Source organism: Halichoeres trimaculatus, unplaced genomic scaffold (genome assembly GCF_033239565.1).
Source record: "Halichoeres trimaculatus isolate MK-OKI-2021-1 unplaced genomic scaffold, fHalTri1.1 fHalTri1_scaffold_17, whole genome shotgun sequence".
Lineage (NCBI taxonomy): Eukaryota > Metazoa > Chordata > Actinopteri > Labriformes > Labridae > Halichoeres > Halichoeres trimaculatus.
The window spans coordinates 13728874-13755802 of record NW_027437195.1 but is presented as its reverse complement, the minus strand read 5'-3'; the positions used below and the strand labels follow the sequence as shown (position 1 = coordinate 13755802).

Genomic DNA, 26929 nt, shown 5'->3' with positions numbered 1-26929 from the left:
TAAAGTAAAGAAATATCATATGTGAGTGTGTTTGTTTAAATATCTGTGTATTTGGTTCATTTAAAGCTCCTGTGAGGAGTTTTTAGCCACTAATGAACAGACTTATAAATAACACTGATGGCTCTCAATGACCTACATTAGTGGACAAAACTATCAAGAAGGAGACTGAGCATTTCTGTGCATTCATTTTCAGATAAGGTGATATACAAAATGCTGCAAATATTGACCAATAACACAATCAGCAAAAAGATATGAGTCACTTTCAGGTATGAGGCCATTTGGTTGACTGAAAGATTAGATGTTATCAACCCAACAAGTCAAAGAACAGCATTGATATTTTTGTCACTGCCGGCCCAAACTGTTAGTCCTATGTTCTGCTTAAGCTGCAGGGTAAACTGGGACTGTAGCTCTTTTTAATGGCTTTAACGCCCTGTTTCCACTTCTGTGTGCAAAATACTCTAATAAGGGATGAGGGAACCCTCTGTTCATTCAGAGATCTAAGGATCTACTTTCATCAGGCTGTTTCATCAGTTTTATCGCCTATGTTGATCATCAACTTTGTTTGTGTGATTAAAAGAACTTGTTTCTAACACATCAAAAAATCTGGGTATCTGCTTAATAGTTTGGCCTTTAAATGTTTTAAATGCATATTTCAAACATCTGGATGGCCACTAAGAAAATTAGCATTCCCCCATGGCTACAGCTAGTTTCTGTCAAGCTTATATCCACCCATGAATAAATCCACTTGTAAATGCGGTTCACACAGTGGGAGAAATGAGGGGTTTTGCTTCCCTTGTGACCCTGATGAGGGCTACAAGCCGCAACGCCTGCTTAAAAAAAAAGTTTATCTTTTTAGTTGAAGTGTTCCTGGGGTTTTGATCCTTTCTTTAAACATCTTCTTCCTCTGTATACACCTCAGAAGTAGGTGAAGTTGTGCCAGAACAACAGACTACATCTCAAAGTGCGGTATAGTTTGTGAGTTATTGGATGTGGAAAACAGAGATCATTAGTATGTCGGCTCTTTGGTCAAACTATCATAGATATGCTCAGGGAAATTTGTAACCAGCCCAGGTGTATGGATGGTATCCTGTGAGGAGGACTAAGGTGTTTACTTATTTCACAACATTTTTCACAGACTCTGTGATTTCGTATTTAGCTGTTTGAAACATAACGTGTACACTTATGACAGTTTCCTGAGTGTTGTTTTGCTCTTAGATATGTCGATCAGAATCTAAGTTTCTGCTGAAACGATGAGAATGATATCAGAATCTAAGTTTCTGCTGAAACGATGAGAATGATAGTAACTCTTTTGTCCACAGGGGTCACTAAAAACGATGCAAACCAAAGGCTCCTCGAATGAGCTTTGAGTGTGTTTGCTTTTTAAACATCTAAACAAAAATCAAGAGAAGAGGCAGAGACACAGTCTGATATTGTGTAGATGGTTGACACGTCTTATTGTTTTTGTTTGAATGAATTTACTTCCAGCTTGTAAATCAGAACGTAGTTGAGAGCGGACAGAGTGGATAGAATGCAACAACCAAGATTCAACCAAATCCTTCCTGCAGAGACATAATTAACTACCATCACATCGACCTATCATTCACTTTCTGCACATTCTTCTCTAGGTAAGATTTGCATATTGCCAGAGCAACCTCCTCCATTTTCCGCGTGTTGCTACCGTTATCGAGTTCAACATCTCATTTAAAGAAAGGGAAATCTTCATGGAAACAAACCACGATAATAAATGTACCACCGTTTGTATTTTTTTTTCTCTCAAACCAAATAAAAACTAATTGATAGAGAGGGGGAGGGGGGTCATGCATACTTGGGAGGTTCACAAAGAATAGGATGACTAATAGATAGGACTACATTGTTTTATAGCTAGGTAAAACCAGGTGGCACATTTACAGTTATTGGCCTGTTTTGTGAACAATCCCCATGTTTTAATGATCTCACACATTTGAACAGGTAGAGAAACGTCCTCCTCGGTCACACTGGAGTTGTAGAGCAGACTGTTGTTGAGAGCTGTCGATTACTGTTTTTCCAAAAGATCATTTGCCTATTTGTAATGCCTTGTATGTGAAGGAAAGAGGTAATTAATTGTGGTTCAACATTGACATATTTTCCAACATCTTTGGAAAAAAAAAAGGTTTGACACACAACACCAGTATGAACAAGGTAATAAAAAGCCTTTTTTTTTAAATATGCCGGTTAGGGGCAGGTGAGTCTGCAGCATCGTTACGCCCGTATTGTGCTTGTTTTCATCAAACAATTAGGGATGGACTAAAGAAAAGAAACAATAGAAAATATTAAAGGCTGACATAAATGGTGTGCAAGATTCCTTCTCCTTCTATAATATCAATAAAATACTCATTGTCATCAACAGCATCATCATTATCACCACAGTTTTTAAATAATAAAACAGTAAAAACTTAGAAAACAAAAATATTTTCTTCTCATGACTCAGACTCAACAGAGAACAAAGAGTTGCAACACCAGGCTGACTGAGTCTATAGGTGCACAGAGAGGACCACGACACCAAACTCAGCATAAAAGTCCGTCCATCAGTTCATCTTCTGCTTTATTTTCACCCTCTGTTTGAGTTCATCAGTCCTCCCAAACTTCCGTTATCCTTCTGCTTCTTCAGCTCCTGTCCCATCAACTCCCCTCTTCTTCTCCTTTCAGTTTCTCTCTTCCTTTATCTTTTTTTTGCTGTCCAGCAGACTCAAATGTTGGCACAACATCTCTGCACCTTGCGTCATGGCACGGCGAGGTCACAGAAACATTGAGAGAACATTCCCAGGTCGTCTTGTCTGTGCATCTGCATGTCCATCCTCCTCTAGCTCCTCCTCTCGCTCCCCTCCTGCTGCTGCTCATTAGGACGTACTGATTCTGCCAATTTCTTGTCTGATGGCTGCAAGAAAAGCACAGAGCTGTAGTAGAGTATATAAGAAAGAACACTTTGCTACTCTACTTTTCATTTCATGCAGAAAAACTATCAATGTTTTCTTTTTATGACAGGATTGGACCCAAAATAGTAAAATTTTACTGCGAGTGAGTTGTAAAAACCAGTATGTGGAAAAGATTAAGAATTGAATGACTGCATTTTGCCCTCAAGACACGTCAATAAACTTTATAAGCCCTACAATGCTTACCATTTATGATTTCATCTTTCACCTTATGCAACTCACGAACAACCTCATCCAAAATTTCCTGCAAAACAAGACGTGTGTGTGTGTGAAACCATTAGTGTGCACGGTGCAAAGCTCCTAGATTCCTTTGGTGGTAAAATTAAACTGGAAAATGGCACCAACCTGTTTCATTCTGTCAAATTCTGTGTCTGATTCACTGGTGCTGCCGATGGGTCTCACTCTGCAAAACACAGAAAAAATGAATGAGCGGAAACCCACCTCGGATTTAATGATAAGGTTTGTTTAAGGGGTTTTTGTTCATTATGGTCACAGTTTACTCGAATCTACTTTCAGCAGGTAAGATTTGACTAGTAAATCTTGACGTTCATGTGACAGTTGTTCTGTTATGTGCTGCTGTACTATATTTAATACACTCTCCCTGTGCTTCTCACAGACCTGGACACCAGCGAGGATTTGTCTGCAGAGTTGGATCGTTCCCATGGCTTCTTCACAGCATCTGGTCAGAGTGAAACAGGAAATCAGACATTTCTCTGAAAAGCTGCTGGGCTACAACTCCTGACTGAACAACGATTTGATGAGAATGTTGTTTTTTACCTGTTGAGTTCTGCTGACCTGGTCCCCGACCACTAGAGTCATCCTGCAGGGTGGAGAAAAAAAAATCAATGGCATAACGCAGTAGTCACCAGTTTCACTGAAAATCTATATCAAAAATCATGTTTGATGTAGTGTTTAAAATATCTCTCTCTGCTGAGGGTGAATTGAGGTAGTAGAATACAGACATATAGAACAACCACTGCTCACTAAGCTTGTTGGTCTACCTGCAAATCAAAGCAAACTAAGTCCCACAGCGTGTAAAAATCTAGCTGTGGTGGAAAAAAAAGCATTTCAGCCATGGGAGCTGCAGGAGGTTAACCAATCAAAAGCTAATCAGATATATGAATAAAGATTTGAGGTGTTGGTGGGAGTTTTATTTTCCTCTGCAGTGTAAGTTAAATTTGACATCAGCTATGTCCAACAAAGTCAAAGCATTGCTTCATAGCAGTGGACTTACTTCATCAGGTTTCTCTGAAGCTTTCCGTCTATGAGAAAGCAGGAACCAGAGAAAAAGTGAGACACACATGCAGATATTTCAGTCGTCAGTGCCGGCAGACAGGTGCTTGAATACAATACATTACAACGGTTTATTCCTTTTCATGACAATCCATCTGTTGAAGCTCAACCAGGAAGATCCACATGGCAATGTTGACAGAGAGGCTGACAGAACAGGTATTTTCTCGTGTTTCTCTGCATGATTAATTTGAAGCTGGAGTGTAAGGTGTGTGTGTTTGAAGAGCTCTTTTACCTGCGAGCTAGTAAGGCATTCATTTCCTGCATCAGTCCCTCCCCACCACCACCACTGCCACCACTAGACCGGTTGGAGTCACTTTTGCCACCAGAGCCTGGCGGACTGCTCTCATCCTGAAGAACACATTTTAAAAAAGGTTTCAGGTGTCTTTGTAGAGCTGGTTTCTTTGTGTCCCCGCCCCCGTAAAATACGCACAGAACATGGCTTTAGCTAACACAGCAGATAAGGTGAAACCACAGACACTGGACCTACATCTCTTGAGCTTTCACCACGTCTCACCCTATGAACTTTACGTAGTTTGGCCCCAGCCAGTGCTGCAGCCAGTCCTGAGGGTTGGTGCTGGACCCCCGGCGGGCCCCCAGGAGGCCCTCCACCAGTAGGCAGTGGAGGGGGCATAGGTGGGGGCACAGCCATCGGGGGTGGTGGACCTGGTGGGGGTGGAGGGGCTGGAGGACCAGCCATTGGTGCTGGAGCTGCAGCTGGAGGAGCCACAGAGAGCATGGCGGGGTGACCTGCAGAGACAGGGGGGCCTGGGAGGGGCACAGTTTGGTACTGGTTAATGGCAGCAGGGGCCCACTGACTTTTTTATTGCCCCTTGGAAGATTGAATAAAGATTGTGTAAAGACTGTCTGACTGTAACACCTTAAACTGACAACTACAGAACTAAAACTGGACTGGTGTTCATTTGGCAGCACTGGTGTAGAAGTTCAGAGCTCACTGATGGAGAAATGTAAACGATGTAACAAATTAGATTTAGAAATAATCAACAAAATCAATCAGAGTTAAAGTCTTACATTTTTTAACACCAAAGTCACTTATTTCATTTTGAGGACCTACGTTACTTTTTGAAACATGGCTTTGAAAAGGTAGAGTTTTGAATGGTCCTTCGTTGTGGTTCAGTGAGCGCTCGTGAGAAACACAAAGCAGTTTATTTTCCTTATCACAGAGCCGATGCTGTTGACACTGCTTGTGAAAGTGACAGTGGCTGCCAAATAAAACAATAAAAAAATTCCTTTCTGAATCATTGAGTCCAGCTTGTGAAACAGTCCCTGCCTCCATCTGAGCCGGGCGACCATAAAGTTACTTTGACAACAAAGTAAATGCTTCAGGGCATTGTCCTTAAATAAGTCACTGAGCAAAAATAAATGGCTGCAAACTGCACTCAGGTCAATGAAACAACATTACCCATACTTCAGTCACCTTCATAAAGGTTTGGAGGGTTTGTACTGTGAGGAAATTGTAGTATGTATGCATGTAATGGTATAAATCAATAGAAAAACAAAAAATGAATTAAAATAACCTTAAAAATGTGTCTCTTTGAATCAATGACAGCCCACCTGGTACACCATGTACCAAGAATTACAAAGGTTTCAATTCTAACCTTGGCCCTGTGCTGCGTGCCATCCCCTCCCTCCTCTCGACTGTCCTGTCTATATTACAGCAGCTATAAGGAACTGAAATAGATCTAGTCAGTCTTCTAGCTGATGATCTGCTTTGCTCATAAAGATGACCAAAAAATGTATTTATAGTCATTTAATAAGATTTTATAAACAATAACTCTTAACAGTAGGTGCCAGATCTCACTACTAAAGACAGTGAGACAGCAAAAACCATCTTTAAAGTAAATAACTAAATCACTCAGATGACTAACTCAGCTTGCCAACAACTTTCACGTGCTTCCCTGTCAGAGACGGTTTGTACACAGAAAACATCCTGACGACTGTAAATGATGATTGGTTGCTTAAATTCCATTTAAAGGATCTCATTGGCTCACTGTCACTAAAGCTGTGAGGAATCCATTTTTCTTTTTGTGTCAAATGGTCTATTGTACTGCTCCATTATACTGAAGCTAAAGAGGTAAACAAAGAGCTCTTTGACTTATCAACTGTTCAGTTCATGTTTGTGTTTTTGTGCACTTCTACGGGCATGGTGCCATCACAGGAGTAAGAACACAGATATGACCCATCCCACCCCTCCACAGATACACACATATACACAGCGAACACATGTAACATCCCTCTGCTGAGAGACTACCTCCTCCTCTCTCCTCCTCATACTTACTGCTGCTGGCCATGGAGGCCTGCTGGGGGACGGGGGAGGGGGTCTTCTTGGGCGAGCCCCCATCAGACATGGCAGTGTAAGAGGGGGGCGAGGAGGAGGAGGAGGAAGTGGAGGTGGTAGTGGTGGGGGGCTGGGACTGCTGGTAGTACACCTGCTGCTGCTGCTGGAGTTGCTGCTGCTGCTGTTGTTGTTGTTGTTGTGGTGGCAGATGCTGCTGCTGAGGGTGGAAGGTGGATGGGTACTGGGGGGCGGGGCCAGGGGCTGTCTGACCTATCAGAGGAGGCAGGGGGACAGGCTCGCAGTACTGAGGGGTGAGCGGCAGGTGCTGAGAGTGAGGAGTGTAGGAGTCGTCTGGCTGGCCGTTGGAGTGAGGGTGGAGTTGGTGCTGGGGGTACTGGTGAGGGCCGGATGCAGCGCTGGGGTCAAGAGGTGGGGGCTTCATTCTGGGGTTTAGGGGTGGGAGGGGGTGAGCCATGGGGAGGACGGGCTGTGGGGGCATGCCCTGCTTCACGGGCATGGCCATCATGACTGGGGGGGAGGAGGAGGGGTTCATTTGGGCGTACATTTGCTGCAAATGGGAGGCCGACCAGGTGCCATGTTTCGGGGGCAGCATGATGTCTTGCTGCTGCAGCTGCTGCTGCAGGAGGAGGTGTCGGGCTGCTGTTGGGGGAGACAGGGGGATCTGGCGGACCTGTCGGCCCTGGGTGTTCACGCCTGCCTGGACTGGGGAAAAGGCGGAGGCGAGAGAGGTGGAGAGCTGGGAGGAGAGCTGGGCCTTGTCCCTAGCAGCCCCCGCCTCCTTCTCCTGTGACGGAGAGGAGGAGACGGAGGAAGGAGGAGAGGAGGAGGCCACACGGACGTAGGAGGGTGGCAGTGTGCTAGCTCTGTACTGTCTGTACTCAGGTGGAGTGTCTGGGTGGGTGGGAGGGGTGGAGACTTTATATTGGAGAGTGGAAACGACTGTGACGGGCAGAGACAGAAAGACAGAAAGAGGAGAGAAAGAGAGAGGGAGGGAGAGAGGAGGAGGAGATGCAGATGAAGAGGAGGACGGAAGAAGGGCAACAAACAAAGGAAAACAGAAAAGAGAATAACGTGAGAAGAATGAAAAGCAACCAACTGAGCAACCAAGCAAGTAAAAGATGAGAAAATCAGAAGCAATCCAAAAAACGTAAGCCAGTAGCAAATAAGAAAGAATCAAAATATCACAAAAAATAACAAGCAGCAGAATGCAACATGACTGAGCCATGATCAGAAAAGCATATGGCATTTCCCCCCAACAGTAGCTGGAAGAAAGAGATGGCAGTAGAGCATGTTGCAGGGATAAGAGGGTCTGGTATCGCCACTGACAGCGGGGACAAAGGAGGATGTTTAAGTCTGTATGTGTGTTTACGGGGCAGACTTGAACATTTATATGTGTGTATGGATAAAAAGCAGAAGGGCGTACAGACCAGGGGAGCTGAGGCTGGGACTAAGGCGGGAGACACTAACACAAAGCACAGCGGGAAAGCCTGTTTACCTCCAGGAACCTACCGTGTCAGGGACTGGAATCTCAGGTATCTATTAATGATGAAATCACCTGTTTGCTGAAGGAAAGTTAAGTGTGCTCGGCCTGACCCAACACTGATATCTTCCCTCATTAACACACACAACAGAAAAGAGCAAATATCTGAAGTCAGCCCTGCAGGGCTGTTTGTCGACCGTTGGGAGTGTTCTGTGGCACATTTTCTTAAATGTTTGCTCAGAACAAGTACGTAATCTCCAGAGCCGTGTGAAGAGGATGAAGTGTTGTGTGTGTGCGTGTGTGTGTGAGTGGGTGTAGAAATCAAACTGGGTGTGGGTCTGTTTGTTTTGGCCTCACCTGATCCAGACGTTCGTCGCTCCCTCTCCTTGTGCGCCTGCATCTGATGCTGCTCCATCATCCTGTGAAGTGCACGGAGGTCACTGCTTTAATCAGTCTGTCCCAGTCTGAGGGGACTGTACTGTCTGTGTACCAAGACCTAAAAGGGCCTTTAAGGTCATAATGCCAAATGTTTTTTCTTCTCCGTGCTAAGGTTTAACACATATATTTATATCCTTTATATTCATGTGATGCAAACACAGATTCTTGTGTCTCTAACCTCCTTTGTGCCTCGCTTTCCTCTGATGAGGGCCCATTTTGTCGCTGTACGACTGGACCTAAAGAGACAAGATTAAATATTAACCACAGAGGAATACCCAGCACAAAAGCTCACATAAATCCTGTGACCAGTCATTTTTGGGTCATGTATTCTCAGCAAATACACCCATGGGCCCCTGGTTAAAAGTTCTCAGGTTAAGAGGATTTTGCTTTTGTCACTGTTTTATTGAGTAAAAAAATGTTCGGGTGAGCGTCAGTCAACTCAAGCAGATTTTGGTCTCTAGGAAAGGGTGAATGGCTTTTTCACAGTTTCTTTTTTTTTTGCACAATGAGTTTGATATATCAAAAAATAAAACTTAAAAAGTCATAACTTAACAATTACAGGGGAAATACAAAGCTACAAAATTCCCATCAGCACAGAAATGAGGATTTAGACATTGCTACAGACACAAGTACCACAGAAAATATGATGCAATAGAGTAATGTCAGTTTTATTTCTGTCTCCTCTTTTGTCTGAACCTGCTCGTTCACTTCCTTCTATGTGTTTACCTCCCAACACCCCCTCCCTACACCTCCACCTGCTTCTTCCTCCTTCCTGGTCTTTCTTCCTCTATTCTGTGCACTGACTCCCCTCTCATCTTTACTCTTCAAATCTTCACAGTAATACTCACTTCCTTTATTGTTTCAGTCTCATCCATCATTCTACCTCACTGAAAGTATCATCCACACCGTTCTTTCTTCCTTATTCTGCCTCTTCAGTTTCACACTCATCAGTTTTTGCACTCAGTATTTTACTTCCTGGTGGTACATCAGCAGGTTGGATCTTAAACACAGCTGTTAGCCTGGAGTTGTCATGTGTTTATTGTGGGCTAAAACAGGTCTGACAGTGCAGGGTGAACACATGAATGTTAGTGTAACTTGTACCCAAACAACAGGCAGTAATGTGAGATTCATTTCCATGTGTCAACAAGCTCACTTATCTATAACCATCTTATTCAAAACAGCTCCTAATCCTGCAGCATCAGGGTCTGTGTTTACTGAATGAGCAGACAGAGAGCATCATGTGAGGCGTTTTGCCCTGGAGGGCCATCAAGCTGTTTATAACGTTATTTGCTTCACATGTTGCCAACCGCAGGAATTTCCAGCGGTGAACCTCAGCAGACGATGGACTACAGAAAACACAGGAAAGTAAAACACACAGCAGAAATGAAACTGAAACATAATTAACCTGAGCTCCAGTCTAAAAAGGCTCCTGCTGAGAGGAGGAGTCAGAGCCTCATTCTGGGACGGTTATTAACAGGAAGCATCCGGGAGAGCGCTTATCACATATCCCAAAAATACCAGCCATTAAACTTTAACGCCCACTGTGACACCAAGAACACCCATGGGTGATATTTCTGTGTATCCGTTGGCTGTGTCTGGAGCATGGGGGCGGGTGATAGGGGCAGTCAACACGAAGAGTTGAGGCCTAAATCTGCACAGTCTACATCAGACAGTCTGCTTGATCAGACCAATGCAGCAACATCAAAATCTGTGTATTGTTCCTTTAAATGCGTCAGTGTTACTCTCAGTGAGAGAAGCTTCCATCTGATGCTTCCTTTTTTTTCATCCTCTTTCTGATCATAAGATACTTCTACACTTTCCATCACAGCTGCCCTGTTTGGACAATGTTTTACAGCCATTCTGTGAAAAATAAAACCACAAACAACAACAAATACAGTGACTCAAACATGTTGTTTCTGCTCTCTCCTACAGGCCCTGCCTGTTGGCTTAAGATAAATACACGATTTGCATGCAAAGCTACGCACTTAACATACAATTTACACACAAAACAGAACAAGGACGTGACTCTATTGACTGAAACCAAGAGAACCTGAAACATGATGAGACAGAATCAGCACCAGAACACTTTAAAAAGACAGTGAAGGTTTCACATGAACAGAGAGCACAAACACCGTCTGATGATGTGAGGGCTTCATAAACAAAGACTCTGTTTATGCATCAGCCCCATCATGCCATTTTTAGATGTGTGTTTGTTTTTACCATCAAAAATATTTGTTGCAGGATGTTGAATTTGCAACTACAGCCAACTTTTTGTTTCACTCCACAGCTTGCCCTGTGTTTGTGCGAGTGTATTCATGCCGGTGTGAAACTTCCTGTTCCTATTCCTGACATAGTGTGGCGCTGGCTGTTGTCATGGTGAAGGTCAAGGAACAACAGGAAGCCCGGGGGACAACAGAGCCTGATCAGACATGTAAACTCAAGAGACCTGTGTGCTCCAAGCGTGTGTGTGTGTCTGTGTGTATGTGCTAAAACAATGAAACACCCAAATTGAAAACAGTGTCTACAAGGTCTATTTGAATCATTCTGGTGTCATAATAAAGGAAACACATATGAAACTTGTTGTGCCGACTCAGTATTAGTATTTATGTCACAGACTCAGAGTAATAACTCAAGTTTTTCTCAAATAAACAGAAAGTTTGGTTGAAATGTGACGTAATAGCATTGGTAGCTTAGCTTCTCCCATTTAATCTGGTGTGTAATATGACTTTATTCATGAGTGATAAGGGCTTTGTTTTATGCCTTTTTTGCAGAGCAACCTCAAAGTTCCCCAATTGGGGGATCTTAGGGGTTTAAGAGGTTAATTTAAAGATGGATAACTCCAAACAGCCTTTTCAGCAGCAGCCACCATGAGACACAAGCAGACAGACGGACACAGTGAGCGCTTGTTTTAAAAAACTCTTGCAGCACTCTATAAAATTCTGATAATACGGTTATATATCAAACTTAAAATGGCCTGTCTTTGCTGCTGAAGCTCTGAAGTGAGGCTTTTTTATAGCTTCACTGGTCATAAGTCTGCTTCTCTGTTAAGTGTGGGGCAGAAAAGAAAATAGTTCAATCAGCCAGACTCTTCCCAACATTTTAGGCTATAACTGAAACTATCTAGAAAGTTAAGAGGAAAAAATATCCTGGTTGTAGACATCTAAAATTAAGAGCACCAACTCAAATAGCACTGTTAAGATACCATGTAATGTATTTTATTCCACAAGCTCATTGCACCCTCTCTGATCTGAAAGACACTCTGTCAAAAATGTTAAGGATAGGTGCGATACTTGTGCCACAAACAGCCTGGATAAAAGTAGACAGCTGATACACTCCAGCACACTGCACATTCCTCAAATCATTACTTCAATAATAATAATACTTAATACTTTCAATCCTAAAAGCAACACACTGTGCTCAGCTTATGTAACCACTACGATCAGACAAAGCTGGTGGACACACGTCTTTACAGATGACACTTACTAAGGACGATGATGGCTGAAGAAACTCGTCTGAGAACACCAGGTGAAAACTCTGGAGTCAGCATGATCTTAATCTCACTCTGCTGTATACAATGATTTCTATGTAACTCTGTCACTTCTTTCAGCAAGGATTAGTTCAGGAAACAGGGTTAAATAAGTCAGGAAGCTGTAAACAGAGACACTTTCGCCGTGCATGACGAGGCCTATGATCCAAAGTCCCAATGCACCCAAAAAAAGTCGGACTGCAATGTGAGCACGGCGGGGGACGACATCAAGGCTCCGTACGGGATATTTTAGCACCCAGTGGGAGGGTCAGGAGGTTGGGATGGGGTGTCACTGCAGTTAAACACTCACAGATAGTTTCTCTTGATGGGTTTCACACACATACATACACAACCTGGAACACACACACAAACACACACGACTTATAAGTAGCATGTAACCAGAGCTGGTCAGAAGCTTTTAGTCATCTAAGAGTGGGCGTGGGTTTGGCTTCAAGTTCACGTTAGATTCAAACCTATTTAGTCCAATGTCTAAGCTCAACCACTCCCTCAACCCATTTCCCCCCAAACACCCCTAAAAACCAGTGAAATTTGACTACACATCTGGAATAACACACCATAGATAAAAAGCTGCAATCTACTGTAAGTGAAATGAAAGTAGCACACGTCATATCTTTAAGGAAACAAATTCAGTCACCAGTTAACATCCCAGATATTCAGGCAGCTGTTGGTTTCTTTGTGCAGTCTATCTGCAGTAATCTCACTGACCAGCAGAGGGTAGTAGAGATCATTTAAGCAGTGAGAACCGCTTTGCAGGCTCTGAACATGGCAGAGCGATTCAAATGCACAAATCATTAATATTTCACAATAAGGCGCCTTTTTGAATGTAAAGCTCACTGTGTTTATGGAGAAAACATTAATTAAAGTGAGCCTTCGTTATCAAAACAAATATTTAACTGTGGATTTCTTCCTTGGTTACCTGACATCCTTCTAGAGGGATGATTGACTTAAGCCCTGTTTCCACCAAGCACTCCAGTTCAGATCAGTACAGTTTGGTACAGTTTGGCTCGGTTAAGCCTGGTCCTGTTTGCGTTTCCACAGCAAACCGTGCCCCCTTATGGTAGGCATTGTGTACACTGGATGCTGACAGCCGCATCAGTAACATAATAGTGTGACGCCGTAGCAGCCTACACAGTTTACCCCGCTAATAAATCCAACGAAGAAGAAAAACGCAACACAGTAAACAAAGAGCAACGATGAGAGACATCCAGCATTTCGTCCTCTCTGTGATTGGCATGTAGCTCTTTGATACAAAGTGCAATCAAGCTTTGTTTCAGAGAAGACTGTGTGCTGCCAGGAGAAATACAGCTGGAAGTGATGATTCTTTGGACCAATCAACAATCTGCAGTGTTGTAGCTCCACCTTCCAAACTCAGATTGGTTTAGTCTGGCACCCCTACAGAAGGGTGCCCAAAAGTGGGATGGCTTGTCAGTGGAAACACCGTAAAATGCCGTGCTGAAACGAAACAAACTGAACTGCTTGGTGGAAACAGGGCTTATATCTGACCAAAGATGTCAGGTGAGAATAGGTCGGTGTAATTTAGTCGGATTTTTGATGAAAGAAAAGATTTTTAAGATAAAGCAATATTTTTCCAATGAGTCTTTACCTCCGCTGTCAGGCGAGCTGAGGACATTGAGGGCGAACAGCATTGCGTTGGAGAAGGTGGTGGCCTCCTCCTTACTGGCAAAATTCAGCCCATAGACCTGACGTGCATCACGCCACTGATGGAAGGTCGGGGTGGCTTGATTGTACTTCAGGCCTTTCACTATGGAGTAGTTGATCACCACCTGTGAAGAGGGAGGGGAGTTATTGAGACAAGGATCAAAACATTTCAGTTTATTCATCTCTCGCAGGAGCGGGTGATGAATTTTCACTTAGTGCAACCTTGTACTTTAATCTCTCCTACAGTAGGAGTCTTACACGCTGCTGAACACTTATAAGAATTTTAAAAGCTGTCGAAGGCAATAGACAGAATAGAACAAACACTGAGAGTGGGATGAGCATTACATTCTGAGAAAAACAATCAAGTCGCACTTAATCCATCAGAGAAGAGAATTCGAGAAATGCCTGCCTCTTTATTCAAAGCCATAAATTGTAACAACATATAAAAGATGCTACATTTGAAGACTTAATTTGTTTATTTTTGTCATTGAAACTCTTATTATTAGTTTTGCCACACTCCTGTCATATTGGATTTATCTTAATTATAAGTGCATTGTGAATATCAAAGCAATATACTAACGCCTGAACAGTAATTACAACTGTAAAACACAGATTTTCAGACCAAACACTTCAGAATGCCTCATTCTTGCAGCTGACATCAACTAAAAAAGTGTAATTTAACGTAATTACATGGAAATGTAAAGTAGGCCTACATGATGAGGTTTTGTGGCAGCAGTTCTTCAGTTGACAGACTACCAACTCTGTAACTTATCACCTTGATCACGTGACATTTGCAAGCTGTTGACATGATCATCTTTTTTTCATCACATATAAGAAAAAATTTCCACTGAGCAACATCTGTGAGCATACATCTACGAGAGGAAGAGTAGACGAGCTCTGTGAACACTTCTCATCACCAAAAGTGTGATGCCGATTGTTTCCTCTCACCTGCTGGTCCTGCAGTTTGACGCCCACCACTCTGAAGGTGTTGTTGGCAGTGTTGTGGTAGATGTTGATGCGGCTGAAGCCCTGCTGCCCGGGCTTGATTGGCACCCACTTCTTGCTTGCATCATCATAGACCATCACCGAGGCTCGCGCCTGGCAGATACTCTGTTCACTGAAGAAAGAGAGAAGGAACAATCAGAAACTGTCACATAAAACATATCAGATCTTTGAGGGACATGTAGGGATCTAGTTCTCCTCTTAGGGGGGACATCCATCTGTGTAAGTGTTCATATGTTTTGGATGGCAATACCAATATCCAAAACACCTCTTTTACTGCCATTTAAGTGGATCAAAGTGAACGCCATTTCACTTTCAGCTGAAAATAGAAGAAAATATTTCAGACTGGAGAAGAATTTAGTAGCTGGCTGAGAGTTTAGCTTAAGTTGAAACTACAGCTGATAGTTAGCCGTAGGTGTCTACAATTGCACGTTTAAAGGATGTCTCTAAAATCTTCATTCAAAGCTGCTGTGAGGACTATCTGCAATCAGTAGTGTTTTTCTGATATGGTTCTTGCCTTGTTTTGAAGCAAATGAATAGAGATTGTATCTTCTCTTTATTACTTTTTTTTTGTTCATGACAACTTTTTGCATAAAGCGATGAGGTAATGTATTAATCTGGATTTATGCAGCACTACTGTTTAAAATATGACAACTAGCAAACTTTGTAAACACAGTTCCTACTGTAGTTTAGTAGACGGCTTTATGTAGTGCTGCTCACAGCCCGGTGCTCTGAAACATGCTTGCAACGTTAGTGAATCCTGGTTCTGTCCTACCAGTGTCCATCTACCAACTCCAACCTCACCAAGCAGAGCTAACGTAACCTCCCTCTTCATTTTATTGATGGACTCTCAAATGATCACAAACAGTTTAAGCCTTTAGCTCGTGCCCTATCACTCTCCTGTTCAGCTTTCTTCTGCTCTTTTGTCCTTTTTCTGTTTGACGGTCCAGCTCCAGTGTCTGTCAGTGCCACAGGAATAATCCCTGTGTCTAGTAGTGACTCTGTGCCGTGAATGGATTCCTTGGTGGTGTTGAACCCAGGTATTGTGAAATCCCATTTAGAAATAACCGGTTTTGGCGCCAATAATAATATTGATTATCAACAAGCAAATATATACAAACGTGAGACTATTTCAAGATCACTTATAAAGTCGACAGGAGGCCGCGTGCAAAGATGCCATCAAGGTGAGCTTCACCTGTTCCTCAGCCCTCCAAGTGGCTTTTCTTCAGGTTAAGAATCAATAAGCAAACAGAGCAAGGCTATACAAAACAGAAAGTAATCACATCACAGTCATTAAGGGACAGTATAGTCTACAGCTTCAAAATCATATAACAGCACATATATTTTTAATCAAATTTAAAGTAGAGGGATTCTCAGAATCTGCCAGTACTCAAGTCAAGATATCAGAAAAGATGTAGAGAGAAAAAAACGATGTTTGGTTCTCATACTGCCACTGCTGGCCTGAGCTGTGCAAATGTGACGGTGCTCAACAAAGTAAAAGCAGCGTGACAGAGCCACTGTATGATTATCTGGTTGACTTCTGGGTCATTGGAGAACCACACCTTCTGCATACACTGCTATAAGTCACCACATCAGGAGTAACATGCTGCCACTGTAGAAACCTGACAACCTGTGGGCGTTATGGAGAGGCCGGGTCGTCCTATTTAAAGCCATAAACAAAATCTGAACCTAAAAGTGAACCCTGGAAATTCCCCTCCCTCCTGGTTTTATTGTGGTGCAGCGGCATCGTTACAGCACATCGCGAAGTGCTTAGAGGCACCCACACAGGAGGGTGTGTGCGATGTGCCGGGTAATGATACAGTGTGTTTAAAACCAAAGTGTTTGAACAGCAAGTGTATCACCAGCTGGAGACTTGTTTGGAGAAAAAAAGGAAAAGTCCTGTTTCACAAATGAGCACATGGCTCTAAGTAAGCATAAAATAATAATATTCACAGCTTCAGAGCTGAAAGAAAACCAGGAAAATCACAAAACTAAGCTTCCACAAGTGACAACTCTTGTTTGGAACAAAGCGAGCTGTATGATTTATTCATGACTGCAGTGTGACCTTAGCACCATATGCGCCCGGAGCTGGGAAATAGCTTTGGTAAGGAAACACATCTCAGCAGGTGGAGAGGTGATGTGGACTGGCAGAGGGGAGGTAACCTCTGTGAGGTGACTAAACGCTTTAATTTTCACTTTCAACACCTCAGGGACTTCTGCTCCCTGGCTGTCCGACACACATTGTCAGCCGCAAGGTGTGAGGGCAACGGAGAGCAAATTACAGGGTGTTTCTGACATGTTCACGGCCCGCTGGTGTTCTTACTTTATGAACAAATGAGCAGCATTTACTGTAACTATAAGATAACTATCATTATTTGTTGGCTTTTTACTTTAAGCAATAAAATGCTGGAATTATTTTTAATTGACTAAAAAGAATTTTACTGGCCGGGATTTTTCTCAAAGGCAGTGATTTTCTTGAGGCAAAACCTTGAACTCATTACCCCGCCTTATCTTCACTTTTGCGTGAAAATAACGTGATGGTAAGTAGTTTTTGAATACCTTTTATGGATGTAGCAGGCTTAAAATTTGCATTTTACATATCATATAATATGTCACAGGTTGTCTCTTGATTTGTTGTAAGTTAAATAGCAACAAAGAAGTGGGACACAAGTCAGACTATTTTTACACATCAAATAAATAAAAAATGTTGACATTAGGAACATGAAGAGCTACTGTTTTAATGTGCTAACTGCTAAGCTAACTGTAACTATGATGAATCGTTTAAGAGCCTGTGCTGTAAAGTTATGATCGAGCACATTAGAGCAGCATTCTCCTCAAAAGAAGAAGAAGAAACAATAAAATGAGGAGGAAAAAGGTGAGTTGACAGATAAATGAGGTTGTCTTTTACTGTTATTGTCAGGGACTCGGGGCCCTAAGGATGCTTTAACATTCCATTACCAACACATCAAGAGTGTGCCTGTGCTCCCACAGCCCTATTTCTAAGATTTTTTGTTCAATTTTGACATTTTTTTGTACGACTAAAACAAAACAATATCAAGGGTTCTGCATCAACTAGCTCTGCTTCAGTCGAAACCTTTTTGATCAACCTTTCTTATTTTGTCTTGTAATAACTGTGGTTGTGATAATTGCTGCTGCTGATGATCAAAATATCAGTGACCCATTCATTTATTAAAAAAAAGTGCTTCCAAAATTTTTTGAGGGGCAATAGGGCTTCAACTGAAGGGTTTTCATTTTGAAAATGTCCTAGAAATGAGTGCCCACAGGGCTGACCCCAACATTTAGCCCCTGTGATAACTTCCTGCTCATGTCAGTGGACGACAACATGACACCTGAGACGCCCTCCTCCTCCTCCTCCTCACCTCCTCTTCCTCTCTGACACATGGTTCAGACTCAGTCAGCTCCCTCTTACTTCTCTGCATCATCTGCTCTCAGGCTCCCTTGCGGACGTCTGACTGGCCTCAAATAACTCAGCGGTGATGAGACAGGAGAGGAGAGCTTCTAGCAGCTACAAGGCTTCACATGTTTTTAAATAAAGAGATTTAAAGGTAAGAGCAGGTTTTAGGAAAAAATAAGTCATTCCACAACGAGAGACCGTACAATACAGATTAGAGCTGAAACGATTCCTCGAAATGATTTGAGGTACTCGATTACAAAAAATACTCGAGTAATTTTCTCTGCCTCGAGGAATCGTTTAATTTTAAAAAAGATCAAAGAGTGGTATTTCAAATAGAGCTGAGGCCATATTAAGATAGTTTTCAGACCCCTCAAGCTACCTCTTATACAAAATAGCAACTAGCAACAAATCTAGCTTCTTTTCTGGAGTTTGGAGACTAATGGGTCTTTCTACGAAACGGGTGCCATTTGGGTTCGCAACATTTGATGAGATGTACAAGGTGCAAAAAATGTGTCAAAGTGTGTTTACAAATTTTGGAGCTACCAAAGCAAGTGCTCTTACTGACATGCTGTGTCAGAAAATTCTATTTCTTAAAGAGAAAAATTTTCATCTGAAAAATAACTGCTCTTTAACTAAACAAAAATGTATTTTATCCGATTACTCGATTAATCGATGGGCTTTTCAGAAGAATACTCGAATACTAAAATATTTGATAGCTGCAGCCCTAATAAAGATACTTTCTTTTACTTAGAGAGGTTTTCATTTTCAGGGTCTCAGCTCTTTTTGACTCATAATAACTATAAAAAGATGTTACTAAACATCTTCAACAGTCACAGCTTGGTCTAACTGTCAGAAATACATGGTTCTCTGCTGCACAGCTGTTGAGAGCTGACCTGCAGGTATCACATCAAAACTTCAAAAAACAATTTATTCATGACTCATGATGGAGATGCTGAAGACTAGAAAGTGATCAAATAAATAATTATGCTTCATTTATTAACAGTTGGGAAGTGCTGAAATGAAAAAATGTGAATTTTAAGTTCTTTAAATGTGAACGTGACGTCCACAGTTCAGTCCAAAGAAGATCAGAAACTCTGTTTGCTCTGACACTGGTGCAGACTTGTTCTTAACCTCATGCAAGAGCCATCGCACTCCTCTTGCACCAAGATAAAGAAAACCCTGATCAAGCCCTTTTTCCTGTGGCGAATGATCATTTGATGGCTGATATGATCTGGAACATTTATGGCCTACATACTCAGGGAGAAGCTCCTACTCTGTATGCACAACCCTGGGGACTTCATGTTTCCTACATTTCTAAATGAGCTAAACAGACTCTCTAATCACAGATCAGTCACTTCAGAGACCTGACAGACCACCAGAGCTTTGCTGGGAGGGGAAGAGGGAGGTGGCTACATCTCTGATCCGGCTCAGATGGATCTTCTTACAAAAACAGGCCCTATTTCTGGAGCAGTTTGGGCCAGAGGGATGGAGTGTCTTAACTTCCACACTGCGGTTTCACTTCTCTTCAAGCAGTCACAAATAACGCTGCAGCTCATCTTTTTCTGCTTGACGTACAGCTCATTACCCAATCAACACATCATGAGACGTGAAGCAAAAAAAAGATGAGGGAGAGGATCTGGCAGAGTGTTTATCTCTGTCCTCTTGGTTGCATGGTTCACTGAGCAGCTCAGCTAATTTCAGCAAAAATAAAAGGACATGTCACCAATCTGACAGCATGCTAAATGCTCCCGAGTGTGATCTTCTTACTCACACTCTTTTGGTCACATGGCGTTAGGGAGACAAGGCACAATAGAGCACATGATAGTTGCTCTACATCGCAGCTGCTTTGAGCCAGAAAACAAGGGGGACTGAGAGGGAAGACGGCTGAGATGAGAGGCAAAGAAATCCTGCATGACTGCATGTTGTATGAGAAGCAGGAAAGCAGTCTGAATCTGAGAAAGGTCAGATAGTGCTGAAAATCACAATCAGTGACATTAAAATAACATGATGAATCAGGGCAGGACGGAGCAGAACAGGAAGGATTGAAGGCCAAATTAAAGCGCAAGAAAATATTATTTCAGAAGGAAACACTGAAAACACTTTCAGAGTACAGAGAATCTTTCAGAGTACAGAGAATCTCAGTGGTAAAATCAAAATAAGTGTTCCCAAACAGCACGAATGACTGTCTTGAGTAGATAACATGAAGAAATACTCCTTTGTTGTATAATAAACAATGACAGATTTTTATGGTAAGTTACGATAAAACGGACGCCATACGTAGCAGCATATGCTGCAGAAAGTGGCTATGAAGCCCATCAGCCAAAAATAAAGCCACAAACTTTCTGTCTTGTACTGGCTGGTTATAGCATGTTAAAGCATAGCTGTCCTTGCCCCTAGAAAATCAGGAAAATCTGAAATAAATGCAGCAAGAAACGCAAATTAAACCATAAAACTGACTTACTATTACCTGATAAAGTCAAAGTAACCTTTTAGTAAACGCTTACCTATTGACAAGCAGGTGCGTTCAAAGTATCTCAGGGATTGTTATTGTTTCTCCTATTTAGGGATGCACGATTTATCTGTATCAATAGCGTTATCAGCTGATGTTGGTAATTTTTTTTTAACATCTCGGTATCAGCCAATATGTAAAATTAGCTGCCGACCATTTTCAGAGCATCTTGAAGGATCTTTCAAGACCCAAATGATTGGGAATGGGTACCTTTCACATTTGACACGATACGGTACCGATGCCTGGTACCTGGCAATCAGTATCGGTGCTCAACAGTACCAGTTTTTGGTACTTCTGTGTGTTTATGTGGTAAAAAATTAATTTGTATAATAATAAAATGTCAAAGTTTTTCAATCTAACATTTCTATTTCTCAGTATATAGCCTTGCAATGCTGTGTTCAGGTCCAGCACGGAAAATCCCATACTCTTTCACTCCCTCCCAGTCACAAGGATGCATTTAGGTACCTTAACATGGTACCATTTGATTTTACGTGAGCCGGTCCTCGGTAGTTCAGACAGGATTTGGTCAGTACCTATAAAAGTACCTACTTCGGTACCCATGCCTACAAATAACATTGTTTTCTTTGACTATGTAAACGCCAAAACTACCTAAGAAAGCAGACTCTCCTCTTTGAGGTCTCTATTCCTCTTTTTGATCCAAAAAAACAGACAAAACATGTTTTTTTTATCGTGTGTATCTCAGGCGTTCCATCCTTTGATCCTCTCCATGGTCGTCTTTTCGCACGGTTGCACTGCCCTTTCTCCCTGAGCTACCTCATCACATCATCTCAGATGATTATTTTTTTCACCAATATTGATATTGGTAAGATTTTATATTGGTGCATCCCTACTCTTTAATAGTTCTGTTTAGGTCTCTTTAGGCTCAGTCCTGGACCCTGTGGAGGTGGAGACTGGCTGGGCTGGAGAGCGGTGGACGAGTGGTGGACGGGATGTCGTCATCTTTTTTCTTGTGGACCTTTTTGCACTTTCTATACACTTTCTTACTTTTGTTTTATTGATTGCTGCTGTGACTCCTGAATTTCCCCTCTGGGAAGTATTTTCTATTTCTATTTCTATTTCTCTATTTAAGATACACCCATTTACTGCTAAACATGTGGGTACAGAGCAGCTACATCTGGAATTAGGACACGAGTCAATCCAATAGTTAAGTAGCAGCTTTTACAATTGAGCCAAACATACTCAGTAGATCTGAGGGAAACTGTGGAGGAAGGCTGGATTTCTCTGTGTACACATCACGGCAGTCGACCGCTTTGACACAAGTAGTCATGTGAACCATTATTGATACATAACAACTAACTGTAGGGCAGCTCAGCAGCCTGCTCCAGTCCCCTGAAGGTATTCCCCTCTTGAGTCTTCTATAGACTACATCTTTAAAAATGTATAAGCACTTCTCCACCAGCAGCTCATCAATAAAACAAGCTACACTGCGTGTTTCTTTCACCTATTGACAGTTCAGTGAGATTAGCACAAACATGGAGATCTTAAACTTTTCTCTTAGTGGGTATCTGACAGGATGTTTGAAAAGCAAACATGTTCTGAATTTAGAGACTGGTCTGGTTTTTAGAAGCTGAAAATGCCTGCCATGATTTCACTAACAGCCTCTGTCAAAGCATGTCACCCTGTTTTTGCTGGACTAAGCAGATTCCTCAGTGAATGCTGAAGAGGATTCGTGTTAAAAAGCAGCCTGAGAGGGCTGAAAGTAAGAGGAGGAGAAGGAAGAGAGAAGGAGATGAATAGACGTCAGGGAGAAAAACAAGGGCAGAGGGGATATGAAGGCTTCTGCCACATTGAGCACTTCCTCATGTCAAATAAGCCTCATAGGCAAGCGGTGAAAAGGAGGCCACGTTCCCAGGCCTTTGAATTAAGCAAAGCACTTCCCTGCACACATGGTTAGACATATGTGCCCTCCTCTTACTCCTCCCTCCTCCACACAAATCCTTTACATACACACTCTGAGTGTGTCCTCAGTCCATTAGCAGAGAGCTGAGTGCTGCAAGAACCGATGCCTGAATCTGATCCGCTGCTGCAAACAACTGTACACAAGATGTGTTTTTCTGTGGGATTGGCGGCTTCAGGATTAGATCTCTGGATGCATTTAGGCTGGGAAAGTGTTTCTTTGGCAGAATGAGGGAGTGGGCTGGGTGTGAGGGTGCATGTGGCATTTTCCCTCTCTGGGTAGCACCCGAGGGCTGAGCTTCTGCTATCATGGCAATTAGCTTTTGTTGCAGGGGTAATTGTTTCATGGTGCTGATTCACAGTGGAAGGCACCCGAACAGACCCGGACGCACGATGAGTTATTCACGGCCAGCTCGCGATGGCAGCTCAGATTTGTTTGCCTTTTGTTTCTGAGACGGGAGCTAAATGTTAAAAACACAACTGAAGGTTACAGAGCTGCTGTCAGCAAAGGTCTGTGAGAGTGAAACCTCTGACACAAACGAACAGGGAAACAGCCATGAGGAGAACACTGAGAAGAATTCAGATGTTTTGCAGTTTTCTATAAATCTTTCATGACAGAGTTGACAGAGTTAGCCGAGCCAGGCCCCATTACAGGTTGTTTATGTTGTCATGTTGCAGCTCCTGTCAAGCGAAGTTGAACCGATTCTCAGGCATGGATGGCTGATCTAATTAAGCTGCACATTCAAGCGTTCGCTTTGTAAACATCTTATGGCTGTACCTGACGGCAGAGAGATCATAAGAAATGTGGAGAGACATGATACGGGAAATGATGTTCAACAAAGGCTCCTCACTGGGCTCAAACTACAACTTAACCACTAATATGCTTCATCAATTCGCACTTGGTCCATTATTTTCCGGTGACAAAATGAACAGCCAAACACCAAAATCATCAAGATTGATAGATGCAAAGAATTCTGTATTCCTATCACATCTGCTTTTTGAAATTCTAACTAGGCCTGTCACGATAACAAATTTTGCTAGACGATCATTTTCCAAAATATTATTGCCGATAAACGATATTATTGTCAATATTATTTTGATTTTTTTCCATTTTTTCATTGATGTAATTATGATAAATGGGATAATATAGTGAGTACACCATATCAAAAGCAAGAAATTTTCTTAAGAGTATTTAACTGTAATTAAAAGGTCAGGATCTTTTAAATAAAATAAATTAAACAAAAAATATAATAAATTTAACAAACAAGAAAGAATAAAAAAAACAATAAAACATAGACCCTGTCTCTAAAGAAAAAAAGAAACTAAAAAAAAAACCCAACAACAATAAAAACTATAGCCTAAATAAAAGGGAGTTTATACAGTTCCTGAATTGTTTGTAACGTACTTTTTTGTAACATGTGCTTTTTTTCTGAAAAGTTTCGTTTTTATTAGTTATACGAGGTTAAAAACGAGGCTTTACGTAACATTTATTGATGATTGACAGCTGCCATTTTCGTGTATTTTTTAGGGGATTGTAAAATTTGTTGGGCGGTAGAGTCAGGAAGTGATTAGACTCTTGAAAGAAAAAAATAATTATTATTTTTGTCACCCAGCTCCACTCAGATTCTCCCAGAATCCCTCATCCTCTCTACTGCGCAGACTCTGGTGGCAATTGCTACCAATGGCTGCGCCTGGGACGGGCTTCAAAACCGTACAATGATAAATGGCGGAGCCACGCTGTCCACTCTATTTACAGTCTATGGACACCACACACTAACTGATTCTTTAGCAGAATATCTGCTTCTCCACACCAAATAGTCCAACTCTCGCACAGTAAAATGTGACTTGAGTGTAAACAAACATGACAGATGAACGGGAAAAAGCAATGATGGTTGTTATCAGCCTCTAAAATTTTGAAAAAACAAAAACGAGAAAGAAAAACGATTATGGAAAATGTAATGGAGATGGCGGGGATATGGAATGTATGCATTACAGCGTGAGTTGGTGGTGAGTAAAGTCATCACGAGTATTACAGATAGATTTCTGACTTCCTCAGTCAGCTGAGTTAGCTCGTGTCTTGACTGGCTTTGCTCTGGCAAACGTAATATTACACGCTGTACCTTCTAAGCTCCCCTCGGAGCGCCCCACACGCTACAAGATTTTTTGTAGCAAATATTAAACATGTTCATTATCGAAGATCTATCGATCTGAGGCTTTCTGAGCAGCTCTGACCAGAAAAAATCACTCTTAACACACCCAACACCACAAAATAATCAGACACAGCGTCATTTACAAACATCAGACAATCAGGCTTTTGCTGTCTTTGATCGTAAGGGGGAGATCGGGACAAAAACCAGCCCCATTATCCTGTCGTGGGTACCAGCCTTAACAAGGTTTCAATAAGACCTAGTGCGATCACAGGGCAGAGAAATGAGCACTGATTATCAGAGAAGAAGCAGTCAATCTTTACAGCTGGTGACGACTTCATTCACCCAATTAATCATTTCATCACAGGCTAATTAACTCCCTTCAACGAAATCATAACCTCATGCACAATAACTACTGTCTGAGAATGATGGAAGCACCCGGAGAGGCTTCTTGTGCAGCAGGAGTGATAATTACACAGCTTTATGCATCCCTTGTTGGTGCTATAGCTAATAGAGACGTACAGTCAGTGTGGCACACAAACAAAGACGTGCTCAGGTACACACTGTTTTTATCTCAGCAGGGCTACGGCTGCCATGTCTGCAATCCAGCTGTACGGTTGTGAGGCTCAGGACCTCAGTCCACGGCAATGTGATACTGCTCAGAGTGTTCTGTAGGGTGTAAGGAAGCTGTCAAAGAGGACGTATGCGTAATTAATGATTCGTATTTTTAATTTCAAAAATTTCTGTGTGAATAAAGTTATTTCACACAAAAATCTGCTGTCATATACTTGAGTCTGTGAAACTGGGCTCAGGTTACAGTTGTTTTTATATGAGTGCAAAGTCTTATGAATACAACTCAACTTTCTACAACTACGAATTCTTCCCTACGAATACGAATCCAAGCCTACGAGTACGAATCCAGGATTACGAGTACGAATCAAAAAAGTGCTGAGGTGACGTCACTGAGGTCACAGGTCACACGAAAAGCAATCGATCTCCTCCAACCGCGCATGCCCAAGCCACAGAGGTAAACATGGAGCGGAATACGGACGGAGACAGCTTCCCGGGTGCCTCCAGCTCCAGAGAAACACAACAGGTAACGTTTATAATAACGTTTAGAATGTATATAATATGATACATAAAATATAGGTATTTTAGAGTCACAAACTTATTGCTTTAACGAGTAAGCTAAAGACTCGTCTTATCTGCAAGAGATTGCGGGGCGGGAGACGTGGATCCTTCAGGACAGAGAGGTTACTGTGGAGAAAAGGGAGTTTGTACTCTCCATGTAACAACTAAAAAGTCATTTATCGCATATCACAACTAGTTCGAGCTGGTTAAATAACGCAAAAATTATACCAGCGTAGACCTCTTCGACAGACAAAGGCGACGGTTTAACAGTCAGAACAGAGATAGGCTTGGGCATGCGCGGTTGGAGGAGATCGATTGCTTTTCGTGTGACCTGTGACCTCAGTGACGTCATTTCAGCACTTTTTCGATTCGTACTCGTAATCCTGGATTCGTACTCGTAGGGAAGAATTTGTAGTCGTAGAAAGTTGAGTTGTATTCATCAGACTTTGCACTCGCATAAAAACAACTGTAATCTGAACCCAGTTTCACAGACTTACGTATATGACAGCAGATTTTTGTGTGAAATAACTTTATTGACACAGCAATTTTTGAAATTAAAAACATGAATCATTAATTACGCATACGTCTTTTTTGACGAATCATTAATTACGCATACGTCCTTTTTGACAGCTTCCTTACACCATAGTTCTGGGTTTATCATGATGATTAAAAAATTCCTCTTAAATAATGAGACGAGTAAATATGTCCGTCTAAAGCAGAATTGTCTCCAGTGTGTTTTTTATTAAGTCCCCACAAAGGTAGAAGTGTGCATACACATTGGTTGGTGTGTTTGTAAGCTCACCATGTTGGGTCACTTTGAACACGCCCCTGATGTATGTCTACTCACCATGCTCTCCTCAAACAGGAACAGAAATGTATAATCATACACCCACATGTAGTATTTTACTGCACTCAAACTGTACATCCACCCAAAATAACACAGTGATATTTTTAGTGAGGGGCCACCTTAGGGCACTGGAAACAGACAGGCGCTCATGAATGTGTCTCTTTACACCCAGCACTGACATAAAGCTCCACACAGCAACACACGTAACCATCACTTCAAAGTTTGCTGAGTTCCAACCTTTAATGTGGACTGCTCCTC

At 42.1% G+C, this 26929-nt stretch overlaps 1 protein-coding gene across 3 annotated transcripts in view; it reads right to left on the bottom strand.

The window, feature by feature from the left end:
• Positions 1-2: 2 nt before the first annotated feature.
• Positions 3-26929, bottom strand: part of evla (Enah/Vasp-like a) — a 42884-nt gene continuing 15957 nt past the window's right edge. For 2 of the 3 annotated variants that reach the window (XM_074691640.1, XM_074691639.1), the window contains exons 2-14: positions 14652-14820; positions 13648-13828; positions 8676-8733; positions 8417-8478; positions 6559-7518; positions 4777-5027; positions 4495-4610; positions 4204-4231; positions 3747-3789; positions 3588-3648; positions 3315-3372; positions 3156-3213; positions 3-2914 (exon numbers count right to left, since the gene is read on the bottom strand). In XM_074691640.1, the coding sequence (XP_074547741.1) occupies positions 2877-2914; positions 3156-3213; positions 3315-3372; positions 3588-3648; positions 3747-3789; positions 4204-4231; positions 4495-4610; positions 4777-5027; positions 6559-7518; positions 8417-8478; positions 8676-8733; positions 13648-13828; positions 14652-14820 (2083 nt within the window). In that variant the 3' untranslated portion in view covers positions 3-2876. The remainder of the gene's footprint in view (positions 2915-3155; positions 3214-3314; positions 3373-3587; positions 3649-3746; positions 3790-4203; positions 4232-4494; positions 4611-4776; positions 5028-6558; positions 7519-8416; positions 8479-8675; positions 8734-13647; positions 13829-14651; positions 14821-26929) is intronic. The other variant, XM_074691642.1, reaches the window with a different exon arrangement.